General features: G+C 41.2%; 2 protein-coding genes across 2 annotated transcripts in view; one reads left to right on the top strand and one right to left on the bottom strand.

The window, feature by feature from the left end:
• The window catches only part of nckipsd (NCK interacting protein with SH3 domain), a 282,238-nt gene that overhangs the window by 194,850 nt on the left and 64,022 nt on the right, over positions 1–23,366 (bottom strand). The gene's annotated exons all lie outside the window — the stretch shown is intronic.
• Positions 1,862–19,633, top strand: LOC147110824 (zinc finger protein 862-like). Its single transcript, XM_086001185.1, has 7 exons — positions 1,862–2,098; positions 11,735–11,871; positions 14,348–14,569; positions 15,283–15,589; positions 15,868–16,116; positions 16,452–16,600; positions 16,699–19,633. The coding sequence occupies exons 1-7, from the start codon at positions 1,877–1,879 to the stop codon at positions 16,910–16,912; spliced, it is 1,500 nt and encodes a 499-aa protein (XP_085857311.1). The 5' UTR covers positions 1,862–1,876; the 3' UTR covers positions 16,913–19,633.

Genomic DNA, 23,366 nt, shown 5'->3' on the forward strand with positions numbered 1-23,366 from the left:
GCTGCCAAAGAAATAAGTGCATTTTTGTGTATGGAATTGTTTGATCTTCTATGCGGACGTGCATTCCTGACATATATGGAAGGGGGAAAAAAGCTTTAAGGTGGGAAACCTGGGGGGATGCTTTCAGTTCTTGTGTATTTTTTAAAATTGGGAACCTTTTCCTACCTTGTAGATAACTTCAGTTAGTCAGCTATTTTCCTCTTGCGTGAGATTTTCACTTGTACCTGGCGCTGCTCTGATGGCGTAGATTATGGGTGTGACTTGCTTCGATGTAGGACTCCATTCACAACCAGACATTGGTGCTTTGGATTTGTCCGACCTTTTCTAGTTCAAATGCTGCCTGCTTGACATCCATGTTATTCTGAAGTGCCAATTCCACTTAAGCTGTACACACAACCTATATCATCTGAGCAATTCTGTATGGGAGTAGAGATCTGAATTGACTGGTCTTCACTGATGGAAAATATATAACTGAATTTATTTCTTAACTGGTCAAAGATATGCTCCTGTAGTAAAGGTGGCTTTCCTAGGCATTTTCTCCTTTTTAAAGTTGTAGTGATCCCTAAATCTTTTTTCTTTAGTAGAGCTAAAGCTGTGGGAGAAGAAGACTATTCTCTTTCTAAGTTAGGTTTAAATATATTTGCAGAAGTAGAAGTTGATTACTCTAAATACAGATCTCCCTCTCTTGCTTCCTCTTGAACTAAGGACAATTTACAGGGCTGAGACTGGTTGACCTACTGGTAGGATTTAGCTAATGGCTCTGAACTGAATGCTGGGAGGCGACCAGGAATAGATCAAGACATGAATGTTCTTTTAAAACAAGTTATTTTAGCCCTACTTTGGCCAGCAGAACTTCTAAAGCCTATTCTGTCTTCTGTTCTTTTTTCCTCTCTTTCACCCTTGGTTTCATGGTTTTCTGTGGCTCATGAACAGCTCTTGGGCAGCAGTTGCATGTCCTGCCATTTCCTATGAAGCTGCACGGGATACTCCTTGTCATTTTATCAGTCTAACAAGGAGAGAGACCCTACTTGAGTTTCCTTGTTGGCAAAGAAATTGATGAATATTATCTTCTATGAAAAGGGGACAGACCTTGAACAAAATGTACTCTGATATTTTCCTTCTCCTTTTAAGGATGGTGCAACCAAAGTGCAGCATTTTCTTGAAACCCTGAGTCCAAACAAGACATTAGGAATTTTCTGTGTGATCATTTGGTTGCATGATCACAAGCATCCCTGAAGGACACAGGTGAATAATGTGTGATACTGTAACCAGCCCGAATTTCTCCTCCAAACTGCCCACAAAGCTTTTTAACCTCACTGGATATTGGCAATAGAACTCATCCATTGCTAAAACTTCCACCATGTGAGTGCCCAGGAGAGCGCTGACTTCAGTCAACCGGATCGTTCAAGTGTGCCTTGTTCAAGTAGTTTGGATGATTTCTGAATATCTCTAAACAGTACCTGACCAGGAGTGGGGTTGGGAGTTTATGCAGATATCTCTCCCTCCCTGCTGAGTTAGTTGTAGTATCTCTATTGCTGCCTCAGTTGAGATTGAGCTGTAAATTTCTCCATTGAACAAATTCACTTGGAACTGTGGAAATTGGTCCACTAAAGTTTAATTAATTTGGAATGTTGGATATTGACATTAATACCTTGGTTTTCCCTTTCAGAGGCCTAACGTACTACAGTGCTGTAATTATCCTTCCCAAAACGTTTTCTTGTAAATCATTTCTCCTTTCCCTGCCACTAGAAATGATGGCAGCGACTATTTTCGATTCTTTTATGTCAGCCTGTTCCATAAATGCCAGTTTATCACCTCAACAGGTGTAAGTGAAGTTTTGTGTGTTTTATTGCAAAAGAATAGTACAAGTACCATCATGGGTAAGTGGTTACGTTTATTTTTTATACAGACTGAGCTACAGGTGAAATTTATAAAGCTGCTGTATCTGGATGGTAAAGCTGATGCTGTATCCCTATACAAATCTATAAAGAAGTTCTATGTAGAGCACCAAATCTGTCTCCAGTCTATGGCCATGATAACCACAAATGGTTCAGCCATTATGATGGGATCGAAAGGAGGTCTTCATGTCAAGCTCAAGGTAAAGTAATTGTAATGTTGACTCTTAAAACTAGTTATTTGTTCATGATGGAATTCCCATTAAATTAGTGAGATGGGGATTATTGTTAGTTGTTAGTGAATTATTGAGGTGCTTTTAATATACTGATTTAAAATATGCATGTAATCTTTTGAATGTAAAAGTGAGATTTTTGTGTTTGAGATGGATTTTCTGTACTCACCTGAGATCAGGCGGTTTTCAGAATCTGTTCAATTTGCTAGTGTGGCCTAACAATGGAGGAAGGATGTAATCTTATGTAAAAATCCTCAACAGGGAGTAATTGATACTTTTAATTCTCAGCTGATAGACTTGAATCGTATGTTGAGGTGGCCATGAAATAAATACTTTGTTTTCCATTTCAACACCATTTTGGGACTAAGTGGCATCAAGGAGCCCTAGTAAAACTGAAGTCCATGGGAATCGGGGGGGAAAACGCTCCACTGGCTGGAGTCATACCTAGCACAAAGGAAGATGGTTATGGTGGTTGAAGGTCAATTATCACAGCCCCAGGACATCGCTACAGGAGTTGCTCAGGGCAGTGTCCTAGGCCCACCATCTTCAGCTGCTTCATCAATGACCTTCCCTCCAACATAAGGTCAGAAATGGGGATGTTCGCTGATGACTGCACAGTGTTCAGCGCCATTCACAACTCCTCAGATAATGAAGCAGTCCATGCCCGCATGCAACAAGACTTGGACGACGTTCAGGCTTGGGCTGATGAGTGGCAGGCAACATTTGCGCCACAGAAGTGCCAGGTAATGACTGTCTCCAACAAGTGAGAGTCTAACCACCTCCCCTTGACATTCAATGGCATTACCATCGCGTGAATCCCACACCATCAACATCCTGGGGTCACCATTGACCAGAAACTTAACTGGACCAGCCACATATATACCGTGGCAACAAGAGCAGGTCAGAGGCTAGGTAGTCTGTGGCGAGTGTCTCACTTCCTGACTCCCCAAAGCCTTTCCACCATCTACAAGGCACAAGTAAGGAGTGTGATGGAATACTTTCCACTTAACCTGGATGAGTGCAGCTCCAACAACACTCAAGAAGCTCGACACCATCCAGGACAAAGCAGCTCGCTTGATTGGCACCCCATCCACCACCTTAAACATTCACTCCCTCCACCATCAGTGTACCATGGCTGCAGTGTGTACCATCTACAAGATGCACTGCCAAGGCTTCTTTGGCAGCACCTCCCAAACCCACGACTTTTTCCACCTAGAAGGGCAGCAGGCGCATGGGAACGCCACCATCTCCAAGTCTCACACCATCCTGACTTAGAAGTATATCGCCCTTCCTTCATCGTCGCTGGGTCAAAATCCTGGAACTCCCTACCTAACAGCACTGTGGTGGGAGTACCTTCACCACATGGACTGCAGCTGTTCAAGAAGGCAGTTCACCACCTTCTCAAGGGCAGTTCGGGATGGGCAATAAATGCTGGCCTTGCCAGCGATGCCCACATCCCATAAAACGAATTTAAAAAAAAAAAAAAAAAGTGTATAGTTATCCAAAGTGTTAAATGCATTTCTTTGTACTTTATATCCATCTCTACGTGTACGGTAGTGTAATGGTTCTGTTACTGCACTAGTAATCCAGAGGCCTGGACTAATAATCCGGATTTGAAATCCTACCATGGCAGTTTGTGAATGTGAATTCGGTTTATAAGAAAAAACAATTAAATAAATCTGGAATAAAAAGCTAGTATCCGTAATGGAGCTATCAGATTGTTGTAAAAATCCAGCTGATTCCCTAATGTCCTTTTTAGGGAACGAAACAAGCCGTCCTTGCCCAGTCTGGCCTATATGTGACTCCAGACCCACAGCATTGTCTCTTAATTGCCTTCTGAAATGGCTACGAAGAAGTATAATAAGAATGAAAATGGACGGACCACCTGGCTTCGACCTGGGCATTGGATTCAGATAGGACAAAACGACACCCAGCCCAGTCCTCCTCACAATCTGGGTACTTGTGTGCCAAATTTGGGACAGCTGTCCCACAAACTAGTCAAGCAACAATGACATAGTCATAGTCACAGAATCATATCAGCCAACCTCCCAGACAACTCCACCTCCTGTCCCACCAGCAGGACAGACCCACCAGGGGTGGCGATACAGTCCGGAGGGAGTGGCTCTGGTGATCCTCAACATTGACTCTGGACTCCATGAAGTCTCATGGCACCAGGTTAAACATGGGCAAGGAAACCTGCTTACCACCTACCGCCCTCTCTCGGCTGATGAATCAGTACTCCTCCATGTTGAACACCACTTGGAAAAAGCACCGAGGGCAGTAAGGGCATATAATGTACTAGGGGTGGGGGACTTCAATGTCCATCACCAAGAGTGGCTCATAAGCACCACCACTGACCGAGCTGTGCGAGTTCTGAAGGACATAACTGCCAGACTGGCCCAACTGACAGAAGCAACACGACCTTGTCCTCACCAATCTACCGGTCGTAGATGCATCTGTCCATGACAGTACTGGTAGGAGTGACCACCTCACAGCCCTTGTGGAGACACAGTCCCGTCTTCACACTGAGGACACCCTCCATTGTGTTGTGTGGCACTATCACCGTGCTAAATGGGAAAGATTAAGAACAGATCTAGCAGCTAAAAACTGGGCCATCAGCAGAATTGCATTCCACCACAATTGGTACCCTCATGCCCTGGCATATCCCTCACTCTACCATCACCATCAAGCCAGGCCCCTCTTACTGCACCTCCTAAACCCGCGACCTCTACCACCGAAAAGGTCGAGCAGCAGGCACATGGGAGCACCACCTCCAAGTTCCTCTCCAAGTCATACGCCATCCTGACTTGGATCCACTGCCCATTCTGGTTTAGTGCCAGCTGCAAATTTAACATATTTGCACATGGGTTTCTGAGTACAAATCATTGATATCAATTACAAATAGTAGTGGTCTCAACACTGATCCTGGAGTATTGTGTCCAATTCTGGGCGCCTTTAGGGAGGATGTCCAGGCCTTTGAAAGGGTGCAGAGGAGATTTCCTAGAATGATACCGGGGATGAGGGATTTCAGTTATGTGGAGAGACTATAGAAGCTTGGGATCATTCTCCTTGGAGCAGAGAAGGTTAGGGGGAGATTTAACAGTTGGAGCAGAGAAGCTTAGGGGGTGATTTAATAGAGGTGTTCAAAATGATCGGTTTTGATAGAGTAGATGGGGCAAAACTGTAACCAGGGGACACCGATTTAAAATAATTGGCAAAATAACTAGGAGGAGATGAGAATTTTTGAGTTATGATCTGGAAATAACTGCCTGAAAGGGTGGTAGAAACAGATTTAATAAGTTTCAAAAAGGAATTGGATAAATACTTGAAAAGTAAAAATTTGCCAGGGTATGGGGAAAGAGCAGGAGAGTGCAACTAATTGCACTGCTCTTGCAAAGAGCTGGTACAGACACGATGGGCTGAATGGCCTCCTCCTGTGCTGTATGATACTATGATTTACTCTAAGTTCCCAAAGCTTTGAGCTTAACTAATGGCCTTTGATGTAGAATTTTGTCAAATGTTCTGGAAGTCTAGGTACAACATGTCTTGGAGCTTAACACAGTCCACTTTGGATTCTACTTCCTCAATGAAGTCAAACAGGTTATTCCCTTTCTAAATCCATGTTAAGTGCTGTTAACTTGATTTGTGCAATATCTTAGTAAACACCAGATTGAAACCAATATTTTACATGGGCTTGAAGTTAAAACTAATGGGCTTGTAGTTGCCTGTTTCTAATTTGTCCCCCATTTTGAATATGGGCACCACCTAAACCTGCTTCCAATCGATTGGTACCTTTCCAGTGTCCAGTGACTTCCCCATAATCTTCTCCCTATTCTCCTTTAGTACTCTGGTATAAAAAACACTTATCCTCAGAAGTGTATTGTTTTTGAGCCCTTTTAGCCTATCTGGGATTTTCATCACATTCATATCAAAGTCTTTAATTTTGTCGTGGTCCAGTCTGTTTGTGGAGGGCATGTTGCTTATGCCTGCCCTTGTAAATCCTTGGAGGAAATAGTAATTCGCAATGTTTGCTGTCTTGTGCTCATCCTCTGTTTTGAGCCCATTTCAGTTTTAAGGTTCTCTCTTCTCTGACCTCTTACAATTGTACAAAAAGAACATCTTAGTGTTATGTTTTGCACCTGCTGCTGTGCTTTATTCGAGGTCTTTTCTGTGGTTCTTTGTAGTGGGATTAGTTTTAAATTGCTCTAGCCAAGGGTTGGCACAGGAAAAAAAAGGGTCAAATGGCCTCTTCCTGTACTGTAAATACCTATGGTTTTATAGCCTCCTTATTATGCTCCTCCAATCACTCTTTTAGCATGTTCCTGCACATCCTTGTATTTATCCTTGTGAACTTCATCCATTTTCTTCCTGAAGCATCTTAGATCATTTTTTCTTTCTTTTACTTTTTATTGGTTTATCAATTCATTTAGGTTCTCATCTATTTAGTCTGAGTTTACTGTTTCAGGTATGTATTTGTTCTGCATGCTCAACATTATGCCTTTAAAGGTATTTAACTTCTCAACTGAAGTGCTGTTGAATGATTGCCCTCAATTAATTTCATTAAGTTATTCCTTCATCCCTATGAAATTAACCCTTTTAAAGTTATATCCTCGGCTCCTAGTTTTAGGTTTTTCTGAATCCCAGTTCATGTTGAACTTGGTGGTTCTGTGGTCGATGTCCCTAAGGAGCCATAACATCCATTTTCTGCATCCTGTCGAGGTCATTTTTTAAAAATTCGGTCATGGAATGCGGGTGTCGCTGGCAAGGCCGACATTTATTGCCTATCCCTAATTGCCCTTAAGGTGGTGAGCCACCTTCTTGAACCACAGAGGGCAGTTAAGAGTCAACCACGTTGCTGTCACATATAGGCCAGACCAGGTAAGGATGGGAGATTTGCTTCCCTAAAGGACATTAGTGAACCAGATGGATTTTTACAACAACCTGGTAGTTTCATGGTTACCGTGACTGATGCGAGCTTTTTATTCCAGATTTATTTAATAAACTGAATTTAAATTCCACAGTTGCCATGGTGAGATTTGAACTCATGTCTCTGGATCATTAGTCCAGACCTCTGGATTACTAGTCCAGTAACATAATCACTATGCTGCTGAACCCTTTACAAACATCAACACTACCTCTTACATTCTCTGATGCATTGGGTTAAGAAGCAGTCATGCATTACCGTTAACAAATCTGACAGATTAATCAAGGATAGTCAGCACAGATTTGTTAAGGGAAGGTCGTGTCTGACAAACTTGATTGAATTTTTTGAGTAGGTAACAAGGAGGGTAGACGAGGATAGTGTGTTTGATGTAGTGTATATGGACTTTAGCAAGGCTTTTGATAAGGTTCCACATGGCAGACTGGTCACAAAGTTAAAAGCCCATGGGATCCAGGGCAAAGTGTCAAGTTGGATTCAAAACTGGCTCAGAGACAGGAAGCAAAGGGAAATGGTTGATGGATGTTTTTGTGACTGGAAGGCTGTTTCCAGTGGGGTTCCGCAGGGCTCAGTACTAGGTCCCTTGCTTTTTGTGGTATATATCAATGATCTAGACTTGAATATGGGGGGATATGATTAAGAAGTTTGCAGATGATACTAAAATCGGCTGTGTGGTTGATACTGAAGAAGGAAGCTGTAGACTGCAGGAAGATATCAATAAATTGGTCAGGTGGGCAGAACAGTGGCAAATGGAATTCAATCCGGAGAAGTGTGACGTAATGCATTTGGGGAGGGCTAACGAGGAAAGGGAATACACATTAAATGGTAGGACACTGAGTAGTGTAGAGGAACAAAGGGACCTTGGAGTGCATGTCCACAGATCCCTGAAGGTAGCAGGCCAGGTAGATAAGAAGGCATACGGAATGCTTGCCTTTATTAGCCGTGGCATAGAATACAAGAGCAGGGGGGTTATGCGTCAACTGCATAAAACACTAGTTAGGTCTTGGCTAGAGTACTGCGTGCAGTTCTGGTCAGCACATTACAGGAAAGCTGTGATTGCACTAGCGAGGGTACAGAGGAGATTTACAAGGATGTTGCCGGGAGTAGAGAATCTTAGCTATGAGGAAAGACTGGCTAGGCTGGGTCTGTTTTCCTTGGAACCTTATTGAGGTGTATAAAATTATGAGGGGCCGAGATAAAGTGGATAGAAAGGACCTATTTCCCTTAGCAGAGGGGTCAAAAACCAGGGGGCACAGGTTTAAAGTTATTTGAGGGGAAATTTCTTCACCCAGATGGTTGTGGGGGTCTGGAACTCACTGCCTGAAAGGGTGGTAGAGGCAGGAACCCTAACCACATTTAAAAAGTACTTGGATGTGCACTTGGGAGGCTCTAACCTGCAGGGCTACGGACGAAGAGCTGGGAAGTGGGATTAGACCGGATAACTCTTTGTTGGCCGGTGCGGACACAATGGGCCGAAATGGCCTCCTTCTGTGCTGTAACTTTCTATGCTTCTATGATTTAAGCCACTTGTGTTTTTCCAAATTAATATTGGGTTGATTGAAGTCTGTAAAATACCTTGCTTTTCTCCTATTTCTTCATCGGGAAAAATTGATAAAAAGCGAGAAAATAGAATGGGAGTAAACTAGCAAGAAATATAAAAGCAGATTGTAAGAGTTTCTACAGGTATGTAAAAAGGAAGAAAGTAGCAAAAGTAAACATTGGTCCCTTAGAGGCTGAGACAGGTGAAATTATAATGGGGAATAAGAAAATGGCAGAGACTTTAAACAAATATTTTGTATCTGTCTTCACAGTAGAAGACAGAAATAACCAAATAATAGTGGGGAACCAAGGGGCTAATAAGAGTGAGGAACTTAAAGTAATTAATATCAGTAGAGAAAACGTACTTGGGGAAATTAAAAGCCAATAAATCTCCTGGACCTGATGACCTACATCCTACAGTTCTAAAAGAGGTGGCTGAAGAGATAGCGGATGTATTGGTTGTGATCTTACAAAATTCCCTAGATTCTAGGACGGTCCCAGCGGGTTGGAAAGTAGCCAATGTAACCCCGCTATTCAAGAAAGGAGGGAGAGCGAAAACAGGGAACTACTATCCAGTTAACCTGACATCAGTCGTCGGGGAAAATGCTGGAATCCATTATTAAGGAAGTGGTAACAGGGCATTTAGAAAATCATAATATGATTAGGCAGAGTCAACATGGTTTTATGAAAGGGAAATCGTGTTTAACAAATGTATTCATTTTTTGAGGATGTAACTAGCAGAGTAGATAAAGGGGAACCTGTGGATGTAGTATATTTGGATTTACAAAAGGCATTTGATAAGGTGCCACATAAAAGGTTGCTACACAAGATAAGGGCTCATGGGGTTGGGGGTAATAGCATGGATAGCGGATTGGTTAACGGACAGAAAACAGAATAGGGATAAACTGGTCATTTTCTGGTTGGCAGGCAGGGTGTAACTAGTAGGATGCCGCAGGGATCCGTGCTTCGGTCTCAGCTATTTGCAATCTATATTAATGACTTCGATGAAGGACAGAGTGCAATGTATCCAAGTTTGCTGACGATACAAAGCTCAAAGCTAGGTGGGAAAGTAAGCTGTGAGGAGGACACAAAGCTTGCAAAGGAATATAGACAGGTTAAGTGAGTGGGCAATAAGGTGGCAGATGGAGTATAATGTGGGGAAATGTGAGATTATTCACTGGTAGGAAGAATAGAAAAACAGAATATTTTTTAAATGGTGAGAAATGATTAAATACTGGTGTTCAGAGAGATTTAGGTGTCCTCGTACAGGAAACACAAAGTTAGCATGCAGCTACAGCAAGCAATTAGGAAGGCAAATGGCACGTTGGCCTTTATTGCAAGTGGGTTGGAGTACAAGAGTAAGGAAGTCTTACTACAATTGTACAGGGCTTTGGTGAGACCACACCTGGAGTACTGTGCACAGTTTTGGTCTCCTTATCTGAGGAAGGGCATACTTGTCTTAGAGGGGGTGCAACAGAGGTTCACGAGATTGATTCCTGGAATGAGAGCGCTGTCCCATGAGGAGCGGTTGAGTAGATTGGGCCTAAACACTCGAGTTTAGAAGAATGAGAGGTGATCTCATTGAAACGTATAAGATTTTGAGAGGGGATTGACAGGGTAGACGCTGAGAGGTTGTTTCCCTTAGCTGGAGAGTCTAAAACTAGGGGACATAGTCTCAGGATAAGGGGTTGGCCATTTAGGACTGAGATGAGGAGGAATTTCTTCACTGAGGATTGTGAATCTTTGGAATTCTCTACCCTAAAAGGCTGTGGCTGCTGAGTTGTTGAGCATATTCAAGGCTGAAATGGATAGACTTTTGGTATCGAGGGATATGGGGATCGGGTGGGAAAGTAGAGTTGAGGTCAAAGGTCAGCCATGATCTTATTGATTGTCGGAGTAGGCTCAAGGGGCTGTATGGCCTACTCCTGCATCTGATTCTTAATGTTCTTAAAACTGACCTCTTTGAAGCCTGTATATTAGCCCTCTTGTTGGCCTGATTAAGTTTTTAATTAAGAGATGTCCAAGTGGTTAATTTTGTAGCTTTTTACTTCCCACAGGAACAATTTCTTTTACCTTCCAGGTGTCCCTGATGCATGGCTTCAACACCTCCTTTTCTGTCCACACTATCTTTCCTGAACACACTATACTGAATGCTATGCTCATTTCCATCCTCTTGATTTAGCCATGTTTCTGATATTCCTGTTACATTGTAGTTCCTCTTTGCTACAACAGCCTCCAGATCCACCATTGTATTTAAAATGAGCGGTCAAATGCAGTTCATTGATCTGAGGCTTTGTTTAGTGACTTGACTCTTGAAAGGGCTGATGTAGAGTTGTTAGAGATCCAGCTATTACTGGTGATCACATTGGGAGCCTGCAGGGTAGCCTTTATCAAACCTTGTTTAATTCTCGTGATTTGTGTCCTTGACTTGCTGAGAGTTACTTGTGATGCTATAGTGGTTCCCGTGATATCTTCAATGAGTTGGTTCCCGTGATATCGCCAATGAGTTGGTTCACGTGATATCGTCAATGAGTTGGGACACGATGTCCTCAGCAGATGACATGAGTGCTTGATGAGAAATTGGTGCTATTCAGACAAGACACAATTTTTGAAAGCATTAACTGCATCTCCTGGTCAGGGAAATTTCTGTTTCCGAGCCAGACTATTTTTGTCTTTCAACTTGTACACTGTGATGCTGAATCAAACACTAATATTGCAGTAGTAAAGGTATTCAACACCAGAGTCAGCTTTATTACTGGAATTTTGCCCCATTTGTTTAAAAATCTTTTAATTCTGTTTTCCGTGATTCTTCCTCATTCTCTGCCATACTTTTAATTTTAGCCTTTCTACGTAGCGTTTCTGAATTTAAAAGTAATTTGCAAATCTGTTAATTAACCTTTTTTCCTCCTTGCTCCCACCATTTGCTTTGGAAGTGGGAGTAAACAGGAAAACAAGTGCTTTATGTTTTCTAGAACCAGCTGTAGAATCCACGTAAAGTGCTGGTGTTTTTTCCAACACTAATTCTAGGTGTGATTACGTTTTGGTCATTAGTGGTGCACTTTAAGGCTATGAAGTCTGTTGCAATGATTTTTAATTCAACAATCTCTCACCTATATCTATGTATATAGGTAGATATTCCGTGGCTGCTTGGACAACACTTCGTGGTACATTCGGAGGCTTTGGCTATTAAGGATTCATACAATGAAATTACGCTTTTTCAAGAAATAGATGGTTGCTTTAAAGCTATCTATTCATACATTTCCAGGTAAAATAGATTGTAGCCCTGCTGAAATTATAATGGAATTTCAGGTCTCCGTGGAGGGAAGCCTGTTTGCAAACCTGGCGTGCAAGGAGTTTCTAGAGTTATCGCCTGCCTAAATCCAACCGCAGTAATTTAAACAAAAAAATAACACACTGCAGGTGCTGGAAATCTGAAACCAAGTTAGAAAATGTAGGAGCCACTCCACAGATCAGGCAGCGTCTGTGGAGAGAATAAATCAACTAATGTTTTGTGAGCCCTGCTTGTAGAACCTGGAACGTTAGCTGGTCTGTTCTCTCTACAGTTGCTATCTGATCTGTGAACGGACCAGCTAACATAACACAAGATCATAAGAAATAAGAGCAGGAGTAGGCCATTTGGCCCCTAGAGCCTGCTCCACCATTCAATAAGATCATGGCTGATCATCTACCTCAACTGCACTATCCCCATATCCCTTGATTCCCTTAATACCCCAAAATCTATCGAACTCTTGAATATATTCAACGACTGAGCCTCTACAGCCCTCTGAGGTAGAGAATTCCAAAGATTCACCACCCTGAGTGAAGAAATTTCTCCTCATCTCAGTCCTAAATGGCCCACCCCTTATTCTGAGACTGACACTCCTGGTTCTAGACTCCCCAGCCAGGGGAAACATCCTCCCTGCATCTACCCTGTTGAGCCCTGTAAGAATTTTGGATGTTTCAATTAAATCATTTCTCATTCTTCTAAACTCCAGAGAATATAGGCCTAGTCTACTCAATCTCTCCTCCTAGGACAATCCCCCCATCCCAGGAATCAGTTTGGTGAACCTTCGTTACACCCCCTCTAGCAAGTATATCCTTCCTTAGGTAAGGAGACCAAAACTGTACACAATACTCTAGTTGTGGTCTCACCAGGGCCCTATATAATTGCAGTAAGATGTCTTTACTCTTGTACTCAAATCCTCTTGTAATACAGGCCAATATACCATTTCCTTTCCTAATTGCTTGCTTTACCTGCATGTTAACTTTCAGTGATTTGTGAACAAGGACACCCAGGACCCTCTGAGCACCAACATTTCCCAATCTCTCTCCATTTAAAAAATACTTTGCTTTTCTATTTTTCTTTCCAAAATGGATAACTTCACATTTCTCCACGTTATATTCCATTTGCCATGTTCTTGCCCACTCACTTAGCTTGTCTATGTCCCCTTGAAGCCTCTTTGCATCCTCCTCACAACTTATATTCCCACCCAGCTTTGTATCATCAGCAAACTTGGATATATTACATTTGGTCCCCTCATCCAAATCATTGATATAGATTGTGAATAGCTGGGGCCCAAGCACTGATCCTTGTGGTACCCCACTAGCCACAGCCTGCCAACCCGAAAATGACCCGTTTATTCCTACTCTCTGTTTTCTGTCCGTTAACCAATCCTCAATCCATGCGAGTATATTACCCCCAACCCCATGAGCCCTAATTTTGTTTAATACTGTAACCCCTTGTGTGGTACCTTATCGAATGCCTTCTGAAAATCCAAATAAACCACATCCACTGGTTTCCACTTATCTATTCTGCTAGTTACAACCTCCAAAAACAGATTCGTCAAACACGATTTCCTTTTCATAAATCCGTGTTGACTCTGCCCAATCCTATTATTATTTTCTAACGTTCTAGGTTCTTCAAGCAGAGATCGCACCTAAAACATTAGCTTTGTTTATTATCTCCACAGATGCTGCCTGATCATCTGAGTGTTTCCAGCATTTTCTGTTTTGGTTTTGGAGAGAGTAAATTAACTTTGCTCCTGTATTAGATCTGAGATTCCAAAGGTTGTCATAATGCACTCCATAATCCATTATACAGTACAGGCTGTACTACATTTATTTACACGCTCTACTGGTTGTGCTGGTCAATGTGAAGGAAGTCGTTACTTAGATTAGTGCGTTTTCCCACTTTTTATTGATGGTATGAGTACAATGCAGTCAAGGTTCCTTTTTATTGTCCCAATACTGTACCTTGACTTTCAGTATTCTCTACTGCATCAGCATGTTTCCTTCCATTTCCAACATCTGCAAACTATGACATTTCGAATTTTTATTAAACAAAATGCGAGTAGTTTTGTGCTGCAGCATGTATATTGGATTAGGTTGAGATTATTAAGACTCCTTTCACTTGGCGTTTTGACCACTATCTTTGAGAGATTAGATTTCTATCCTCTCTGAGGTGGATTAGAACCCTAGATTTGATCCACTTTACCACTCAGTCCAATTTCTACTCCACAGTATTAATGTATACTGCTAATATATTTATTTCTGGAGGAACCATGGCTCATAGGACACCACCAAAGTTATTTAATGATTTTTATCAAGGTTGAGGTAAATCAGGAAGTAGTGACTTGGTTATCCCAAATTTTGGTGTTAAAAGCCAGTAATGTAGGAGGAAGAAAAGACTGATGGAAAAAGTGACGATTTCATGTAACTTTTCTCTCTTTTTTTAATAAAAGATCCACTGTTAAACACAGCGGTTTGGAAGAGGTCTTCCACGTCCTGGAGACGAGCACCATCAAACTGGCAAAGGCCTGCCACCTCAAATGGATAAATCGAGGCAGGGCGATCCAAGCAATTTGCAAATCCTACCAAACTCTCATAATATATTTTTCTGACATGAGTTACAGTGAACATGACATCACAGCAGAAAGCATCCTCCTTAAACTCCAACAGCCTCGGTATTATGTTCTCCATTCTAATGTGTATTTAGAATTTGAATGTATTTTTCAAGCTGATTGTTGTGAATTTTGTAATTTTCTGGGGATCAAATTTAACACTTTGTGGGCAGAAAAGTGCCAATTTTTGTTTCTTTTACTCATTAGTGAAGGTTCATTAATCCATTATTTGGGGAAAAAGAAAGACAGGCATTTATATAGTGCCTTTTACGACCTGAGGACAACCCAAAGTGCTTTATAGCCAATTAAGTACTTTTGAAGTGTAGTCACTGTTGTATTGTAGGAATGGTGGCAGCCAATTTGCGCACAGCAAGGTCCCACAAACAGCAATGCAATAATGACCAGATAATCTGTTTTTAGGTTTTGGTTAAGGGATAAATATTGGCCAGGATACCGGGTATAGCTCCCCTGCTCTTCGAATAGTGCCATGGGACCTTTTATGTGCACCTCCAACAGTGCAGCACTCCCTCTACTGGACTGGAGTGTCAGCCTAGATTTTTGTGTTCAAGTCCCTGGTGTGGGACTTAAACCTACAACCACTGAGCCATGGCTGACACCATGAATTGCACTGCAAGTGCACAGCTCCTTTTAAAATATACTTTTAAAATAACAGCTTAATCATGAACATTTGCTGAGAAAACAATTGTTATAAAGTAGCTGCAGTGACCAGTTCCTTGCGTTTGTGAAATGTTTTTATTTTCTCTTTACATTTACAGCATTCTACTTGCCATTTTCTTCTTGAGAGATCTCCTCCACCACTTGGACAATCTATTGCTATTTTTTCAGGAAAGATTTGTGAACCCAGTCAGAGTACCTGAAAGGGTTCAAGCCACAATCAATCTCCTTGAGTGCAAATACCTCGGAAACAATATATTGTGGGAGAGCAGCTTTCTGCTGGGGATCCAGCTACTAGAGAGCGGTGCTCTTTCTCGACCACCTACGACAAGGAAACCACATGGACCTATACTTCATAAGACAGCAGCTAAAGCTACTGATGAGATAGCTGTCTCTGTTAAAACTCTGGTTAGTAGATTTAAAAAGTAATGTCTAAGTTATTAAAGTAATGGAGTTACTAACTTAAATTTTGACTGCTGGCGAACTTTCGTACTACTTTTACAAGTGTAATTCTATCGCACAGCACTAGTATAATATGAAGTGTTTTCTTTTGCCCTCTGTGTGGTGGGTTCCTGGGTTAGGCATTCTGTGTAATGACTGATCGCTGGCAAAAATGGGGTAATGGAGACCATGTTTTATCGTAGAAAAGCTCTGCTTAACTTTCCTTAACAATCATTTTTTTTTAGGTGAGGAATATTGTTGACAGTCTGAAGGAGAGGTTCCCTGATAACGCAATCATCAGAGCTTTTCGTATCCTAGATCCAGATAGGATTCCGTCTGACCCTGAGAAACTGGCTCAGTATGGAAATAGTGAAGCAGCAGCTCTCCAGAATCATTTCTCGGACCTCCTTTCCAACGATGGAAAAGATTTAGTTGCTGAGTGGGACCAGATGAAATATCTAATTGCATCCAGAAAAGGAGAGAGTTTGGATGAAGTAAGCAAAGTTTTATAACTGATAACTTAAATTTTATAGATTAGCCACTTGTATTTACTGTGGTGTAATGTATAGATTAGTACTACGAATATTGCATGCTAAATATTCCAAAGTATGGAAAGAACTCAATAAAAATATATATTACAAACCACCTGTGAAATCTGGTGTGGAATATGCACATTTTGAAATGTTTCATATCTTTATAGGATGTGACTTGGGTTTGTACAAAAAATGGCAAGTCACTTGAATGTAACTTCTATATGCTGGACTTTACATATGTATATTAGAGCAAGAGTGAATGTCCTTTTTCTTCTTCCCCTCCCTCTTCCCCACAGGTTTGCATTGATCTGGCACACTCTGATATGTGGAGAAAAGAATATCCAAACTTCTCGATACTAGGAGAGGTTTGTGTGGTGATGTCTGCATCAACTGCTGAACCTGATAGGGGCTTTTCGTCTGTGAACTTGATAAGAAACAAATACAGGTACACTGTCAAGTTGAGAATTGGCCAGCCATTGTTTCTTACATGATTTATTAGCAGTTGAACAATTTTTTTTTTTCCTGACTTAATTTCTCCTGCAGGAATCGGCTTACTTCAGACCAACTTGATCAGTTGCTCAGGCTGTGCTTGGAGAAGCCTGAAGACATGCAGGATTATTTAGATGCAGCCTATGCTGCGTGGCTGCAAGCTGAACAGTGGAGGCTTCTCCTCAAAGAATGGAGAAAAGGGGAAGAATCGAAAACTGAATCTGATTCAACTGAATCCGATCCGGATCCTTTGTCTGATTCAGAATGAAAATGATTGCTGCTGACTAGTGTCTTTGGACATGCATGACAGAAAGGGAAAAATCCGATTTCTTTGTTAACTCGTGATTCTCTGTTGGTGCTATGTTGTTTGTAATTGTATTACAAAGAAATGTACATTGCCTTACATTACATTACATTTGCCTTACATTACATTACATTGCCTAAAATAAAAGGCATCTCCCAGTATTCTGTATACTGTTCCTTTATTGCTGATTGATAATCCAACACAACATGCTTCCGCATCATAGCATGTTTACCATACAATAAAGAATTAACAAAATGGGATTTTATACATTAGTTTAAATACAGCTGAGTTATCATGACTCGATAGCATTTGGTACCTTTTTAATAAAAAAAAAACCTTGACACTCACTAGCTTTCTTGGATGTTTAAACAGTCGTTGACTGTCTAAAATGATTGGATGTAATAAAAGTTCAAGGTGTAATTCAGCTGCTGTGGTTTGTGGGATTGGTGCTGAGATACTTGGTACAATTTAGATAGGAAGAGGCAGCTTGTAGAATTGCATTCTAAATCTCCTTGGAAAGCTAATGTGTTGTAATAGTGCATTAAAGTATTCAGGGGTTTCAAAGTCAAGATCAGTTTTTGGATCCCATGCTTCCTAAAAATATAATGCAAAGTACAGGGAAAGTTTTCGAAAAGTGAAATTTAAAAGACTTCACATTGGATTATTCCATTTAAGTAATATTTTAAAATGTAGCAGTAAATTTGATTTTAAGAACTGTGAAAGACTTGTATTCAGTTGTTTTTTGATGAGGCAGCTGTATACTACTTCAGGGAGTTCCAGAGCTCCGCTTCCTGTATGTAATGCAGAAAGGTGGAGTTAGGGCTTTTATCTGAGCTGTCAATGCCATTGGCATCAGCAACATTTTAAAAAAAACACTTTTTACAAAAGGTTTCACTTTTATGAATGTTCAGATTGTCTTGCATGCGTAGATCAGTATAAAAAAAACACCCCACTGGTACTTTATTATTGTTTATACTACGGTACAGGTCTAGTATCTCAAAAGAATCATATAGGAACCAAACATCCTTAGGCAGGGGCTACATCAATCATAGAATAAAGCTGGAGCTGTGATTTACTGTGTTGATAGGTCAGTGGGGTCCATTTACTACCCTACCCTTCAGTGGTATTATCTGCTTGTATCCTGCACAGCAAACTGCTCTCTATTCATCATTTATCCATTTCATTTTCTTTTATTCTAGTTATAATTTTGTTTAATCTAAGATACTGTGCTAACCTGGAGAGTTTCAGAATTTAAGATGGTGCAAATAGTTCCCAATTCCTCACCACCCTTTCACTTTTTCCCTGCAGATCTCTTGCTGAATGTTGCAGTCTGGTAACCTTTATGTACATGTGTGAAGCTGTTTACTTCTGTGGTCTCTAATTGCAGCGCATTCTTAAAATGTTTGGTACTGTGGGGTTCAGAATCACCACATTGCAGTGATGAGGCACCACTGAGGATATGGGATAAGAGTTCAGGGTGTGGGGAGATGGGAACTGTGAGGGAATGAATAGCCTAAACTTCATGTGCTGCTTCATATGCAAGCGGCTGACTCAATGTGTGCCACACGCTGCACGGATCCATTAATGAGTCGATTTCTGAACGTAAAGTAAAAAAGGCTGTATGGTTCTTCCAGCCTTTATTGAAGCTCAGCAGTGTATGAGCTTCACTTGTTGGGTTGCAAAGGTACTCTTGCATGCTTTCAAGTTGTGTTCAGATGGTAAAATGTTCTGTGCAGCAGTTCAATCATTGTTTTATCAGTTCAGTGCACACCTGGGCATCTTCACTTGACTCCAACAATTAAGTGTGAATAGGGTAGCTGGTGGTTGTCCACGTAAGGGTGATTGTGTCTTTTGTGCTATTAATGAAACTTACTTTCCATGCACTCTTTTTAATTACTTAATTCCTTTTGTAATCATGCATCTTATTTAGTGTTGCATTTTTACTTGTGAAATGATCAGACTGATGCTTGTTCTTGGATATTCTCATTCCATTTTATTTTGCTTTCCTTGGGTCTATTCCTGAGCTACTGCTTTAGCTTGCTTATTATAATTGGTATAGCACATTGGGTTTGGTAGTAAATGTGTCCATTATGTCTGTTCTGATGCTGCTTAGTTAAGTAAATTTTACTTTATTGCATATGTTCAGTGTCACTTTAAAAATATACAGATAGTCTTAACACTAGTTTGCCAAAAATTTACTGTAACAAAATTTCTATAGAGTGCATGGTCCATTTGTAGTATTTTTACCACAGGCCATTCATTCATTCATTCATTCATTCATTATACATTTTTAACCTCATCATCACACATTCACACTTAAAAATAACAAACTTTTTTCAAGAAGGTGCTAACGTGCTTTTCATTGAATTACTAACGTGTTGTTGTGTTTAGGTGAAAATTGGAAATGGATTGACAGTATACAGTGTGCTGAGCACTGAAAACGGATATAATTGAGGAAATATTATGCTTGGAACAGGATGATGCATTTAAAAAATTATGCTTGGAATTGGTGTTCTGTTTATTTGGGAGATGGAAAGTGATTTGATGCGTTTAGAATTCTGTGCTTGGATCAGAATTACACTTGGATCAGGTATGTGGCTGTGCTTCACTGGAATTGATTGTATTGCGTTTTTGTACTGTACACAGGCTGCTGTTGGTCTGAAGAAAATAAAGGTGTTAACAGTTTGTTAAAGGAATTCCTTTTGAATGTGATGAATTCAAGTTGCACACATGAGATTTGTGTTTTTTCTTAATATAACTTGGCCTGATGCACTGTCAGTAATCTGATACGAGTTCACTTTTGAGCGCTTTGTTTAAAAAAATTCTTCTGGTTGGGCCATCATGAGGCATTTCACAGAATCACAGAATCACAGAAACCCCACAGTGCAGATAGAGGCCATTTCGGCCCATCGAGCCTGCACCGACACATATCCCACCCGATCCCCGTAACCCCTACACCAACACATATCCCACCCTATCCTGCAACCCCACGTATTTAATCCCCCTAACACTAAGGGTCAATTTATCATAGCCAATCAACCTAACCTGCACATCTTTGGACTGTGGGAGGAAACCGGAGCACCCGGAGGAAACCCACGCAAACACGGGGAGAATGTGCAAACTCCACACAGACAGTCGCCCGAGGCCGGATTCGAACCCGGGTCCCTGGCGCTGTGAGGCAACAGTGCTAACCACTATGCCACCGTGCTGTGAATGTTTTAAACTGGAGTTCATTTCCTGTTTCTCAGCTGTGAAATTATAATTAACTCCTATAGAACATGTTTTTCATCAGGAGAAAAATATGATGCACTCATTGAGCACGTGCAAATGAAATAAAAGATCTGAAGGTGACTGTCAACTGCACATTGAGGTTTTAAATGCTCATTGTCGGCAGTATATGAGAACTCTACACAGTTAGAAAGACTGCAGTCTGTTTGCTTAATATGCTCTGTCTTCAACAATTAACTATTTTAAATGGTTAAATCTTCCTAGATAGTTTCATAGTCATAGTCCTTTTTAACACCATTAAATATGATGGTTGAAACATTGGGATTAATACCTGGCGAGAATATTATGTAAATGTAATTACCTTGTATGCGTTATTCAGTGCCTCGGTTAAATTAGCACTGATAAACTTGGTGTATTGATTTAAATTTGAAAGATTTTTTAATATTAAATACTTTGTGTCATTCGATAAAATTGAGACTCAAATCAGAATATTATGAGAATGGTAGCATAAGCTGGTATCTAGGTTTATTATTTCTCCTCGGGTAGAGGGAATTAATTGATGAACTGTTTGAACAGGTTTGTATTTAGGAAATGCTCTAATCTTCTATGGTGTTGCTCATGGGTAATTTGGGGTCTGGAAACAATTAAGGTGTTTAGTGTGTTCCCATTCTGAGCCAGAAAGTAGGGTGCAGTGGTTGGGAGAGCGATATGTGCACTGTTAAAATTAAAACCACTGTAGCTTGAAGTAGTGGCTTACCTGGTGTGTTTTGGCAGCCACAGTCTCCAAATGTGACATGAACAGGGTGACACTGGTGCATCCTAGGAATTGGCTAGTTGGTTGAGCCTCTTCACTCGCGTGTGAAGTGCATGGAATGTGGTGGAATTCAAGTCCAAGGCTTCATGGAGACTGGCAGACCTGTGCGAATACATTTATGGCAGGGTGTATTTGCAACACTAAAGTTCTGATTGGTCCCCTTGGAGGATAAGACACACCCAGCAGTTTGTCTGGAATGTATAATTAGACCCTGCCTGCCCCAAACATTACATGACAACTGCAATGTACTAACCAATGAACAGTAGCCTAGTGGTTATGGTATAGGACTAGCACGTCAGGTCATGAGTTCAAATCCTACCATGGCAAGTTGTGAAATTGAGTTAAATAAACCTGAAAATCTGCCAGTTTGTTTGAAAAATCCAACTAGGGATGGACAATAAATACTGCCTTGTACTTTGCAATGTGTAATCTGATCCATTCGTTCTGACTGCCAGGCTCCAGAGCTCGCAGTACTGCTTTTAGAAAACAGACAAGGCTCACCCTCACCGCCCCCCCCCCCCCCCCCCCCCCCCACAACCCCCCAACCAAGTTCCTGACCCCCAATGGCGCAGTTTCTGAATAAGTGTTGTGTTTTTGCAGAATCTGGCATGCTCTCTCTACATCTCTCGCATACAAACACCCTCTGTTTGGAAAAAAAGACGACTCCATGTGAACTTGACCTGACTTAAGGTTTTGAAAATTGCCCTCTAGTCCCTTGTAACATTGTACTCTTTAAGTTTATTGGCTGAACTGAATTTTGTTAATTTATATTTCTGCAGTGTTAAATTCAGCTTGTTGTTTCAACATTAAGCCCAGCAGACTTGAATCACGATAATTTGGAATATTAGTTGGTAAACAAGAGGAAGGATTCTTGTATACAACCTCGAGCATTTCATGCCATTACAATGGAATGGTTCTTGGGCAGCATCTATGCTGGTGTTGAAATGGATTGTTTTATGCTACTTTTGAAACTGGAATACCCAAAGATTTTGAGAAAATATTGATATTTGTATGGACCGAATAGAGTGCCACCTTGTGGACAGAGCCTGTAATTAGCCAGTGACCGGAGCCTTTTCCATATAAATGTCGACAGGAATTGATAATGAAAAAGCTGGTAGAAAAGTATGATGAAAAAGGAAGTAAGGTTTTGTATTCAGAAAGTACACGTGAATGTAAGATTTTTCATTATGTATTATATTTAAAAACCATACGTGTTACCAAATTCTAATGGTACTACTGCACCTGTAAGTGGTGCTGCGAACATCATGTTGCATTACCAATTGAGTACAGTGAGGCTGCAGTCAACATTACATGACGACTGGCAATGTACTAACCAATGAACAGTAGCCTAGTGCTTATGGTTATAGGACTGTCAGGTCATGAGTTCAAATCCTACCATGGCAAGTTGTGAAATTGAGTTAAATAAACCTGAAAATCTGCCAGTTTGTTTGAAAAATCCAACTAGGGATGGGACAATAAATACTGCCTTGTGCTGAGAACAAATAGATTAAAAAATGGAAAATTCAAGGATGGATTAGAGAGGGAGCGGAAGAATGTCGATTGACCCTATGGTGCCTTTCGGGGAGCCAGAAGTGGACTGTGAAGGGAAGAAAATGCGAAGGCAATGCCATTATTGCTGACATATCCATGAAGAGAACTGGCAGGACATGAAGGAAGAAGAGTGAGTGTACCAGCTTCAGGAAGCAGAAGCAAGACCCCAAAAGAGTGCAATTTCTGAACGCCGTTGGATTAAAGAACAACTCCCCCTCCCCCCCCCCCCCCCCCCACCTACAACAGCACTAAGCGGTAAATTGGCAGGTTGTCTGAACGAAGCCTGAACCACCCATGCATCCGCTGACTTTGAAATGTGAATGCAGGCAGATGAAGGCGTTCCACCTAACCACCCCTCTCCCCAGCATAACAGTAAAATAGTGGATGAAAGAACATCCCCATCCCGTTAATCATAACATCAGGAAGCCTGAAGAGTGATTCTCTGGCTGAATTTTAAATCAGTAGGACTCCTTACTGAGCATAAAAATTTGAGTGGAATAGTAACCCCCACCCCTCCAAATTGAGCTAGATCTTTGACTGCACTAGCACCCTCCCCGGTGCATGCTCTGCCCCACAGAGCATAACACTGAGATCAAGATATAGCTGAATCCCTCTCTTTTCTCCCCTCTTTTCCCCCCCCCCCCCCCCCCCCCCCCGCAACATAAATGAGCGTCAAATCTGATGCCCATAGCCCACCCCGTTGCTGGTTGTATCTGCTGCTCACAAGATCTCTCCTATCTTAACTATCAACAGAACACAGGCAAAATAATCAGTTGGCTTCAAAATTCAACATATTCTGAAAATTGAATTAACATTAACTTGAGG

Source organism: Somniosus microcephalus, chromosome 11 (assembly GCF_052327205.1).
Source record: "Somniosus microcephalus isolate GS21.2 chromosome 11, FLI_Smic_1.0, whole genome shotgun sequence".
Classification (NCBI taxonomy): Eukaryota; Metazoa; Chordata; class Chondrichthyes; order Squaliformes; family Somniosidae; genus Somniosus; species Somniosus microcephalus.